The sequence below is a fragment of the Staurois parvus genome, unplaced genomic scaffold (assembly GCF_062004578.1).
Source record: "Staurois parvus isolate SC_StPar_1 unplaced genomic scaffold, SC_StPar_1.0 ptg000205l, whole genome shotgun sequence".
Classification (NCBI taxonomy): Eukaryota; Metazoa; Chordata; class Amphibia; order Anura; family Ranidae; genus Staurois; species Staurois parvus.
The window spans coordinates 7,849,887-7,863,043 of NW_028318001.1; the positions used below are offsets into that span (position 1 = coordinate 7,849,887).

The following is a 13,157-nucleotide window of genomic DNA, read 5'->3' on the forward strand; positions in this document are numbered from 1 at the left end:
GCATGGTAATACACATGTTTTACAGCAAGTTACTGCAACCTGATGGTGTGCACAGGTCCTTAGGTCTTATCACAGAGTAGACTGATAACATCATTCACCCAAGATGCTCCCCTCTTGTGTTTTTTCATGTATGGCAAAGCAACTATGTAGTTCTCCTTAAGGCCGACCCCCACAGCATCCTACAGTATTTCGCTGCACTGTATGCAAGGCACAGTAACACGCATGTTTTACAGCAAGTTACTACAACCTGATGGTGTGCACAGGTTCTTAGACCTTATCACAGAGTACACTGATAATATTGTTCCCCCAAGATGCTCCTCTTCAGTCTAGGCACATTCTATTGATGCAAAAAATTGGTAAACGAGCGCTGTGTAAAATAGACAGAAGTAAAGAGAAAAAGCTGCTCGCATAAAAGGTAAACCTCTGGAACCTACTCGTAAAATGTAAATATATATATGCAGCGCTAAAAACTAGTAAGGATCAATAAATATCGATAAATGAACTAATAAGTAATATCATAAAACCTATAAGGATCCATAAATATCAATAAATAAAATGATAAGTGATATCATATACGCATAAATATAAAAAGTATAAAACTGTGCTCCAGGGCACTATGGACAGTGATGTGGAACAACGTCACAGCTTGACGTTAAAGTGCATATAGTGACATAAATAATAAAAAGTCAATATTTGGCTGTGAGAATAGATGTAGATTGCACTAACCAGAAAGCGCAATCTAATGGATCCTTATTTGAGTAAATTAGGACCAACTCATGGTCATCTGGATCTGGAAACATGTCACACAGGAGGTCATCTGGCAAGCATCAGCAAGGCAGGTAACACACCATAGGAAGATATCCAGGCTCCAGAGATGCAATCATCAGCCAGCAGGGGGAACCATTAGATGGCCGCCGGCCGTCCACGTGGGCCGTGCGGAATGACGTCACCAAATAAGGCACCTCCCTAATGGGTTTCGTGCCCATGCACGTTGTCAAAGGGAGCGTGCCTGTCATATCATGATCCTTTTTATATCGTACCACGCAGTTTCGCGTGTCAGCGTCATTACAGTCCGTTCGCGCACACGCGCATGTGCGATGCATAAGATTGCCCTGTGGAATCCAATTTTTTCTGATAATTCTTGCTACTTCTTTATAAAAATGATAAAGAAGCAGCAAGAATTATCAGAAAAAATTGGATTATTCTGAAAAATTACCCGGTTTTGGGAGGTGCTTTACCGGAATTCCCAGAAATTACTTACCGTAAAGCACCCTCACTGAGAAATTCGCTAGCCCCTAATTTAGTAAACCCCTTGAAACAACTATCCTTCTCTTTTAACCACAAAGGGTTTTATCCGTGCAATAGATGCATGATATGTATGAGCAATGGCATTCATAAGAAACCCGTAAAAACTTTTCACACAAATTCCACAGGGAAATCTTATGATATACAATCGATTATTACATACAATAGTACGCATGTCGTCTATCTTCTAGAATGCTCTTGTGGTAAGCAATATATAGGTAGGACCACAAGAAGACTTAGGGATAAGCTGCTAGAACATCTGCGGAATATCAAGAAAGGCTAAAGAGCATTCTTTATCTATGCATTTCCGCGAATCACACAACAGAAACCCTTATCACTTAAAATTCACGGGCATAGATATAGTAAAGAAACATTGGAGAGGAACTTTCAAACGGAGAGCAGTATCCATGCTAGAGACTAAGTGGATTTTTTTACTACAAACACTTACTCCACATGGCTCCACATGGCTTAAACATTGATCTCAACATCAATTGTTTTATCGATACTAGTTAATCCCTCTTCACGTGAACATCTATGGGGATAGAAAATCAAGTTGATCTATTAGCCTCCCTGGTGGTATTCCCGAGTGTAGTTCGGGGTAAAGTTTCAGTACACCAAGCAGTAACCCCGAGCTACACTCGGGCTTACCATGTGGTGCTTCTCCACGATCCCTTGATCACTTACCTTGTCCTGTGCTCCCGCGTTGTCGGGACGTACGGGGGACAGAACGGTGGGAAATTTGAAAATGACAAAAAGTGACATTCACTAAAATCACTAAAATCACATAGTAAAACATTACTGTATCAAACCATTTCACATACATTTTGTCCCTAGTGCTTTGTCCTGTGCCCTGCCTGCATTTTTACTGTTCTTAGTGCCTGGAAACTGAGAAACGTCCATGGCGTCCAAAAAGCGTCCCTTTAGGTCAAAAGCTGTTTTAGACCAGCTAGGGAACAGCGATAGTAAATCAGAACCACTTGCAGAATTGAGTGATAATGATTCGTGGGGAATTTCATCATCAGACACTGAAAATGATTTTGCAACTTTGCTCAGTGATGTTGCGAACTTGGCACTGTATTTCAAATTTCAGTGTTTTTGGTTTGATTATATTATTGAATTAAATTTATTATTATATTATTATTTTTATGATTATTTATTAAAAAAATGATTTTGTGTTTCAAGTTTTATCCTACCCGGGATGTTTACTAGACTCTTGTTAGGACAGATTTCAGTGAGTTATTCCTAAAAATTACAGGCCTACAATAAACAAAATACATATTTCCATGCAAAAAAATGTACCGCTTTGAGCACAGAAATATGGACATAATCAGACCGCTAGGGAGGTTAAGTGATACTTTTAGCATTTCATTCATTTTTCCATCCTGATACCATCAACTATATATTTTATTATTATTTTATACTCACTTTATATTGGTCGAAAAAAATGTTTTATTTATTTTTTCCCCCTTTTCCTTTTTAATGTGAGATCATTTATTTCATTGGTTGCATTGTCTTTCCCATAATGGAGTTTTTAGATCTCATTGCAGATTATATGTAATTTAATGAAAATTTAGGTACACACCTTTTTGTTATCTTTTTTATTTATCTTATCTCCATGTATACCTTATTAGTTTGGTGTTTTATTCATAATATGTTTTATCATATCATTTCAATTGGGAGTCTACACCTCCTTTTTATTTAATTTATATTTATATACTTTATACAGTCATGGCCGAAATTGTTGGCACCCTTGATATTTTTCCTGAAAATCAAGTATTTCACACAAAAAAGGTATTGCATTAACACATGTTTTGCTATACACATGTTTATTCCCTTTGTATGTATTGGAACAAATATAAAACAGAGGCAGAAAAGCAAATATGACATAATGTCACACAAAACCCCAAAAATGGGCTGGACAAAAGTATTGGCACCCTTAACTTAATATTTGGTTGCACACCCTTTGGAAAACATAACTGAAATCAGTCGCTTCCTATAACCATCAATAAGCTTCTGACACCTCTCACCCGGAATTTTGGACCACTCTTCCTTTGCAAACAGCTCCAGGTCTCTCTTATTGGAAGGACACCTTTTCCCAACAGCAATTTTAAGATCTCTCCACAGGTGTTCAATGGGATTTAGATCTGGGCTCATTGCTGGCCACTTCAGAACTCTCCAGCGCTTCTTTGCCATCCATTTCTGAGTGCTTTTTGACGTATGTTTGGGGTCATTGTCCTGCTGGAAGACCCAGGATCTTGGACGCAAACCCAGCTTTCTGACACTGGGCCCTACAGTGCGACCCAAAATCCTTTGGTAATCCTCAGATTTCATGATGCCTTGCACACAGTCAAGGCACCCAGTGCCAGAGGCAGCAAAACAACCCCAAAACATCATTGAACCTCCACCATATTTTACCGTAGGTACTGTGTTTTGTTCTTTGTAGGCCTCATTCCGTTTTCGGTAAACAGTAGAATGATGTGCTTTACCGAAAAGCTCTATCTTGGTCTCATCTGTCCACAAGACGTTTTCCCAGAAGGCTTTTGGCTTACTCAAGTACATTTTGGCAAACTGTAGTCTTGCTTTTTTATGTCTCTGTGTCAGCAGTGGGGTCCTCCTGGGTCTCCTGCCATAGCGTTTCATTTCATTTAAATGTCGACGGATAGTTCGCGCTGACACTGATGCTCCCTGAGCCTGCAGGACAGCTTGAATGTCTTTGGAACATGTTTGGGGCTGCTTATCCACCATCCGGACTATTCTGCGTTGCAATCTTTCATCAATTTTCCTCATCCGTCCACGACCAGGGAGATTAGCTACAGTGCCATGGGTTGCAAACTTCTTGATAATGTTGCGCACTGTGGACAAAGGCAAATCTAGTTCTCTGGAGATGGACTTGTAACCTTGAGATTGTTGATATTTTGCCACAATTTTGGTTCTCAGGTCCTCAGACAGTTCTCGTCTCCTCTTTCTGTTGTCCATGCTTAGTGTGGCACAGACAGACACACAATGCAAAGGTTAAGTGAACGTCTCTCCTTTTTATCTGCTTTCAGGTGTGATTTCTATATTGCCCACACCTGTTACTTGCCCCAGGTGAGTTTACAGGAGCATCACATGCTTGTAACATTCTTATTTATCCGCAGTTGTGAAAGGGTGCCAATACTTTTGTCCAGCCCATTTTTGGAGGTTTGTGTGACATTATGTCGAATTTGCTTTCTTTCCTCCCTTTTTTTGTTTTGTCCCAATACACACAAAGGGAATAAACATGTGTATAGCAAAACATGTGTTAATGCAATACGTTTCGTGAGAAATACATGATTTCCTGGAGAAATATCAAGGGTGCCAACAATTTCGGCCATGACTGTATATCCATACCATGAGATTATGATCCCCTTTTTCCCCCCCTATTTTATATATTCCCCATATGGACAGAACCCCATTTTAATCTATTAGGAATTCTTCCCCTTTTTTAACCATGTTATACACATTGAGTATGAATGTATATTATTTTGTATCAACCATCATCTAAGCAGCATAAGACAGCCGTCCAAGGCAGTGGTTCTTTTTTCACTTGTAGTTCCATGAGTAAAGCAGTGGCGATGCTGTACATTGATGTCCTTAATTCTTAGGGACTACACCTTAATGGAGGTTAGGTGGTCCGATTTTACAATTACCTCCTTGGGACAAGATGACTTGCATCTATCAGCATACGCTTTATCTTTTAGTGCCCCACATAAAGAGTTACTTTTGGGCTAATTATATACAGTCAGGTCCATAAATATTGGGACATCGACACAATTCTAACATTTTTGGCTCTATACATCACCACAATGGATTTGAAATTAAACGAACAAGATGTAATTTAACTGCAGACTGTCAGCTTTAATTTGAGGGTATTTACATCCAAATCAGGTGCACGGTGTAGGAATTACAACAGTTTGCATATGTGCCTCCCACTTTTTAAGGGACCAAAAGTAATGGGACAATTGGCTTCTTAGCTGTTCCATGGCCAGGTGTGTGTTATTCCCTCATTATCCCAATTACAATGAGCAGATAAAAGGTCCAGAGTTCATTTCAAGTGTGCTATTTGCATTTGGAATCTGTTGCTGTCAACTCTCAAGATGAGATCCAAAGTGCTGTCACCATCAGTGAAGCAAGCCATCATTAGGCTGAAAAAACAAAACAAACCCATCAGATAGATAGCAAAAACATTAGGCATGGCCAAAACAACTGTTTGGAACATTCTTAAAAAGAAGGAACGCACCAGTGAGCTCAGCAACACCAAAAGACCCGGAAGACCACGGAAAACAACTGTGGTGGATGACCGAAGAATTCTTTCCCTGATGAAGAAAACACCCTTCACAACAGTTGGCCAGATCAGGAACACTCTCCAGGAGGTAGGTGTATGTGTGTCAAAGTCAACAATCAAGAGAAGACTTCAGCAGAGTGAATACAGAGGGTTCACCACAAGATGTAAACCATTGGTGAGCCTCAAAAACAGGAAGGCCAGATTAGAGTTTGCCAAACGACATCTAAAAAAGCCTTCACAGTTCTGGAACAACATCCTATGGACAGATGAGACCAAGATCAACTTGTACCAGAGTGATGGGAAGAGAAGAGTATGGAGAAGGAAAGGAACTGCTCATGATTCTAAGCATACCACCTCATCAGTGAAGTATGGTGGTGGTAGTGTCATGGCATGGGCATGTATGGCTGCCAATGGAACTGGTTCTCTTGTATTTATTGATGATGTGACTGCTGAAAAAAGCAGCAGGATGAATTCTGAAGTATTCCGGGCAATATTATCTGCTCATATTCAGCCAAATGCTTTAGAACTCATTGGACACCGCTTCACAGTGCAGATGGACAATGACCCAAAGCATACTGCAAAAGCAACCAAAGAGTTTTTTAAGGGAAAGAAGTGGAATGTTATGCAATGGCCAAGTCAATCACCTGACCTGAATCCGATTGAGCATGCATTTCACTTGCTGAAGACAAAACTGAAGGGAAAATGCCCCAAGAACAAGCAGGAACTGAAGACAGTTGCAGTAGAGGCCTGGCAGAGCATCAGCAGGGATGAAACCCAGCGTCTGGTGATGTCTATGCGTTCCAGACTTCAGGCTGTAATTGACTGCAAAGGATTTGCAACCAAGTATTAAAAAGTGAAAGTTTGATTTATGATTATTATTCTGTCCCATTACTTTTGGTCCCTTAAGAAGTGGGAGGCACATATGCAAAGTGTTGTAATTCCAACACTGTTCACCTGATTTGGATGTAAATACCCTCAAATTAAAGCTGACAGTCTGCAGTTAAAGCACATCTTGTTCGTTTCATTTCAAATCCATTGTGGTGGTGTATAGAGCCAAAAATGTTAGAATTGTGTCGATGTCCCAATATTTATGGACCTGACTGTATATTCCTTTCCATGGATCCCGTCCTTGGATGTCTGCCTCTCTCTTTGCTGCTGGATGAACTTCAGTAAAATGGCCGCCATCGCGTATGCGCGAACGGATTGTAATGACGCTGACACGTGAAACTGCGCATGCACGCGATACAATATTAAAAAGGATCTTGATATGATAGGCACGCTCCCTTTGACAACGTGCATGGGCATGAAACGCATTAGAGAGGTGCCCTATTTGGTGACGTCATTTCGAACGGCCCACGTGGATGGCCAGCGGCCATCTTGGTTTTCCTGTCATTTCCAGATGTGAGTTGAAATACCTCCTGTTATGCTTATCATTATTATTAGTAAAGTACTACACTATTGGAGATTCTGCTCTCTGGCTTGTTTATTACAAGCCCCCCTCTAAGGTGAATCCGTGTGACCAGGCATATACCTGTATGAATGGTTCCCCCTGCTGGCTGATGATTGCATCTCTGGAGCCTGGATATCTTCCTACGGTGTGTTACCTGCCTTGCTGATGCTTGCCAGATGACCCCCTGTGTGACATGTTTCCAGATCCAGATGACCAGGAGTTGGTCCTAATTTACTCAAATGCGCATTAGATTGCGCTTTCTGGTTAGTGCAATCTACATCTATTCTCACAGCCACAGTAGTCACGGAATTTCACCCTTATATTGTCATTTGACTTTGGAAATATTGACTTTTTATTATTTATGTCACTATATGCACTGTAACGTCAAGCTGTGATGTTGTTCCACATCACTGTCCATAGCGCCCTGGAGCGCAGTTTTATATTTTTTATATTTATGCGTATATGATATCACTTATCAGTTTGTTTATTGATATTTATGGATCCTTATTGGCTTTATGATATTACTTATTAGTTCAGTTATTGATATTTATTGATCCTTACAAGTTTTTAGTGCTGCATATATATATATTTACATTCTATTGATGGGTGCTCAAAGACTGCATTCTTATGATAAGAGGTACAGTTATCATAATGTTGCTTTATATTGTGACACATCTACAATTTATACATGCAGACAAAAGGTACTGCAATTACTTATCATGATCAAAAATAGGGTTAATGTTTCTCAATTCCAGAGATTTATTCAAATTCTAACATTAATTCTACCATTTCTTTTATCAAATGTTATCATTATGTTGGCAACATGCAAAATTAGACACAAACAGCTGCAACATCCTAAGTCATAGGTTCCTGGAATATAGAATACTCATGTCGTTTAATCAGCTGAGATAGAGAATTTGAGATGATGGTAATTGCATTCTACAGTAAATAATTTGGGCTTAATTCCCATCATAATACTTAATTTGCCTGTAGTTTGCCAAGCTGGCCAATTTGTCTCACTTGAAATAAGCCAGCCTATTATGTATCATCTCCTGCTTTTTAATCACACTTACAGTCTATAAAACTGTGCCTTACCACATTGTTAACATGCATATTATAAACTTAGATGCATGAAACCGTTACTCCAGCCCTGAGCTGAACACATACATATGGCAAGTCCTTTTCCTTTACCAAACAACCAAACTTAATAGGATAGAAAATTAAGATGGTCCCATACCAAAAGATCTTCTGAATCTAATAAGTGTTTTATTATTATAAAATATTATACAGCAGTCATCTCAGAAGCACATTGATGTATATCACACTGGCATGCTTACGTTTCTGAGAAGACTGCTGTATAATCAGGGCTATTTTCAGCCAAAACTTGCTAAACAGAGTTCCACCACCTATGGTGCTGGCCCTGTGTATGCTAGACAGTGGCTGTACATAACTGGATGCTGTTCCAAATGCTACTCCTGTTTAGGTAGCATATACATACAGGGGTTAGACAAAACAATGAGAACACTACATGGTTTGAAGATGTAAAAGTGACAACATGTTTTGTGTTGAAAGTGGAAGTAATAAACCATTCTTTTGCTTCCGCTGTGTGATGAGACACCTAGCTAACAGGTGGGAAGCCTCACTCATCATTCACTGGGTGCACTGCTAGTAATATGGATCATGTCAGAGCTTACTGAGCTTCAAAGAGGACAAATTTTTGGTGCCTCTGTGACTGAAGTTGCCAATTTGTTGTGTTGCAAGGTACAGCATCAAAAGTTATGATGGCTTATACAGTTTCTGGGAAAACATTGGGTTCAGGTCACAAGCCTGCGCAATGTCCTTTTGTCTCTGTTGACCACGCTTATATTTATCAGACAATGTTTTCCCGGAAACGGTATATGCCGTCATAACCTTTGAAACTGTACCTCGTGACATAGCAAATAAATTGGCAACGTCAGTCACAGAGGCACAGCTAAGCAGGCACCAACATTTTGCTCTCTTTGAAGGTCAGTAAGCTCTGACATGACTCTGTATTACTAGCAGCGCACCAAGTGAATGATGAAAGTGAGACTTCCCCCCCTGTTAGCTAGATGTCTAATCACACAGCGGAAGCAAAAAAGTATTATCACTTCCGCTTTCAACGCAAAACATTCCATATTTTTTCTGTCTGACCCCTCTATATTCTGAATGCATTCCAGACCTAATTGCTACAACTGCTCAGAACAGCATAGTTGTGTACAGCCGACTCGTGTTCCAGCCAGTCGTTGATTTTGACAGGCTGCAGCAGTGGGCCATACACTGCATCTGTGTCCCCAAAAAAAGCTAAGTTTTTATGTTATATGAGCAAAACCTCCTGTGTTCAATAACCCCTAAAAATAATTGTCCTATACACATGATAAATAACACAAACTAGAACTGAAGTCTTAGAAAAATAAAATCTAAATGTTAGGTAGATTTTCATCAATGTTGTCAATGGACACCTCATACTTGTCACAGGTATGTCTGTTACGTGGAATTTCAGTCACAACTTTTTTTGTTAGTTTTGACTTTGTGTGAGGAAAAATTAAACATTGTCAGTGTTTTATTATCCTCATTTTTTTCTATCGGTGATTTAAGTGAGTGGAATGGGGACAAAGATGGCACTGAAAACTCAACGTAATTTCTGCTCCTTCCACACTCTTACTAGGCAAGGCAATTGGAAGTGCTACATATAGCAACCAGAGACATTTAGGAGCCTATTTATGAAGCTTTCATTTATAAAAAAATGAAAGTGTTATATTTCAATAGACAGCATTCAGTCTCAGTATGTAGCTGTGAGCACTAAAAAACTGTAATTTACTTATTAGATCAGTGTATAGATCAATGGCCTTATTTAATGGGACAGTGCTAAGAGCAATAGTGTTTTCAATAACCTGTAATCTACAGTTTTCATTGATTAGAACCATAACAATATTACTACTGCTTTTTAATTCAGTTAGCTGCTTAAACTTTACCTTTTGTAAAAGGCCTTAGCATGCATTTCTTTTGCTGTGGTGTACAATAGGCCATTTCAATGTAATTTAAGATTAAGGGACTATTCCAAGTATACATTTTTGGTTGTCATAAACACATTGTGTTGTGCCTTAACATGTACTGTGTTAAGGCAGCTCATTCATTATAAATTGGCTGCACACAAGCCACAATAGTTTAAAAATACACATTTTTAACCGGGTCATTGTACAATATGTGTTTTGTGGTATGTTGTAGCTTGCCTTCTACTATTCAAAATGAATGGCATCCCACCATGCTGCTCATAGAACAATGGTATTGCTGTGAGTAGTGTTAAGGCACATATTACCCAGGGGTGGACTGACCATTTGGAAACCCGGGCACTGCCCAAGGGACCGGGGTCAATAGGGGGCCCCATGAGATGCCCCTGAAACCTTTTTCATAGGCTTTTTTGAGTTTGGTCAAGGACACAGGGGCCCCATGATCCCCTATTGCCCCTGATATTACCGTAATGCAAGATTTCAAGCCAGTTCATTGCTTGTGCAACATCGTCATCACCTCTACCCAATAAACATGGTGCTGACCTAGAAAGCTGTAAAGTTATACCAGAATTCAGCAGAGTTATCCTAATGACTAGCAGAGACATGTGTATCACAAGAATGACCGGTCTTCATTACAAATTCTTTGTCAGGTAGAACAATGAAATCTCTGCTTAGATTTACTTTTAGTTCCACCGAAACTTTTATCTGCTAAAGCTATATGATAGAGTGGTAACGCTAGGTTGATTTGTTATTACACAGGGCTTTGCTGAGTGTTCCACTATAGTATGCAATCCATGAAAACAATTTTCCTCTGCTTTTATCTATCAGACTGTTGAGTTTCAATTGGAAGCTGTTGACATTGGTGTAATACAGGAGCTACTCATAGAGAAAGAAAAGCAAACTAATTTACAGCTGGAGAAAGCCGTGGTCGAGGAAGGATCATTCATCAAGAACAAATACATCTTTATAGCCCAGTCATGGAAAAAAGAGAAAACTAAAATGATGTCCATGACTCTACCAGTGACAGGTCAGTGCAGCTTGAAAAATTTATAGTAAAAAGCAAGGTTTTCTAAGGACACTTCATAAATCTTGGTGTTGTGTTGTTTTCCTGTATACATTAGGGCATAGTACAGACGGTTCTATGGAACTCGCTCTGCTACTCTCATTTTAATTGTGCTCTGTGCAATGTTCTGCCTCCAGTCACTAAGTCCATGGTATTGATCAGTTCATACGTGTACATTGCGGTCACAAAGTTCACCTTGAAAGAAACATTTTTCTAGTAACAATAAAATACTTTAAATTTAATGACAACATTAATTCTGCGAGTCTATTGTCAAGGTGTCAGTAATCTAAATGAGAAAACACAGATAAAAGAAGGGGAGAGGTCATCTAGGCATTCTGTATTTAGCCTTGGTACTTATGCATTCATTTGCATGTGCTGAGATGTGCTGAGACAAAATCTTTAGGTTACCATTGCTGAACTCACCTTTTGAAAGTACTAGTAGTCTGGCTGAGCCACTGATCAGAAACAAGTATGCAGTATGCAGATAAGTCAATTTTACTTCAGTGTCTTCCTATCTGCTCTGTGTCTGTGATTCAAAAAGTATTGAAGTCATAAAACTACCATAACAGTCAGGCAACTGGCTTTTTAAAGTAGAAGTTAAAAACTAGCAGTCATATTTATTTCAGCATGTTTCAACTTAAAGTAGCTCTGATACTAAAAAAAAAACAATTGTACAAAAAGAGCTCCCTGCAATGACGACACTTAAAACTTGCCTTTTTTGCACCCTTTGCTGCTAATCTCTGCTGTTCTGAAGAACTAATCCCTTATGAAAGATCTTCAGAATCTGACACTTCCAGAAGTGTCAGATTCCTGGGCTTCCTGGTCTCTGTGGTTGCTCCATCCAGCCCTTACATTTCAGAACTGTGCTACTATTTAATACCTGGAGCCAGAAAATCTGAAGAAAAGTAGAACAGGTGCCTATACAAATTGTATATGCAATCAAATTATTTGTTCTATTCTCCCCAAAAAATAAAAATGAATTGATTGAGGGAAAGAAAGGGTCCCTTTATCCATATAAAAGGCTTAGTAAAGAGGTTCTATGGTGGTCTGCTACCAAATTGGTGCAGACTCTCTGGTAATCTGCTGTTTATGTTATGCACATTCCATTCAAAAGGAAGTAAAGGAGTTGCTCTCCACCTGCACCTCTACCTTCTAACGTATTTCACCCAATAGAAAGATTAATTGTAGATTACGATTAAGGTCTTCTTTGAGTGAAAACTTAAGATGCAGGCAAATATGTCAGTGCACCAAATTAATTAATAAAACATTTAATAAGGTTTTTAAATGAAGAGCTGCTCCTTTACTTCCCTTTGAATGATATATGTAAAACATAGCAGATGACCAGAGGGCCTGCACCTACTGGTTGGGACACTTCCAACAAATGGGTGAGTTTCCTTTCTATACATAAAATCAGATTGGTTGCACAGGCAACATATGCTTTTTTGTAAGCCATAAATTCATTGGAAATACCTTTGAAAATCTTATAACAGGTATCATTATTATACAGGATTTATCATAGAGTTTAGCAGCTATAAACAGTATAATGGCTTGTGCATACATAGAAACATAGAGAAGTGACAGAAGAGAAAGACAGAGTAGTCCATCAAGTCTACCCTTTTTTGATTTTTTGTGTGTGTGTGTGGGGGGGGTTAACTTTTTTGTCTGTGCATAGATCTTTGCTTGTCCCATATGGGCGTTGTTTAAACCGCTTGTCAAAAAAATGATTTCAGCTTCCCATTTATCCTAATAGTACAGTATAGATGACAGTTCTGAGGCAGCATTTACCCTGCTTTGTGATTCCTTGGATGCAGCATGTCCTAATTGAGATGCCTTTGGATTGCAGACAAAGAAGGTCAGCAGCCTTTTGTGCTTGAATACATGCTTTTGAGTGACACATCATTCGAATGGAAAGCCTAGCATTTGACAGCAAGGCTTGTGTATACAAACCTTAAATGTCACATGACTATTTTTGTACAGTATAACGCTGAACTTCAGGATAATCAAGTA

The 13,157-nt window shown here is 39.2% G+C and overlaps 1 protein-coding gene across 1 annotated transcript in view; it reads left to right on the forward strand.

Annotated features, from left to right (window-relative positions):
- Positions 1–13,157, forward strand: part of LOC149461351 (lipoxygenase homology domain-containing protein 1-like) — a 392,516-nt gene that overhangs the window by 312,003 nt on the left and 67,356 nt on the right. The window contains exon 48 of the mRNA XM_089678445.1: positions 10,916–11,114. Within this exon, the coding sequence (XP_089534571.1) occupies positions 10,916–11,114 (199 nt within the window). The remainder of the gene's footprint in view (positions 1–10,915; positions 11,115–13,157) is intronic.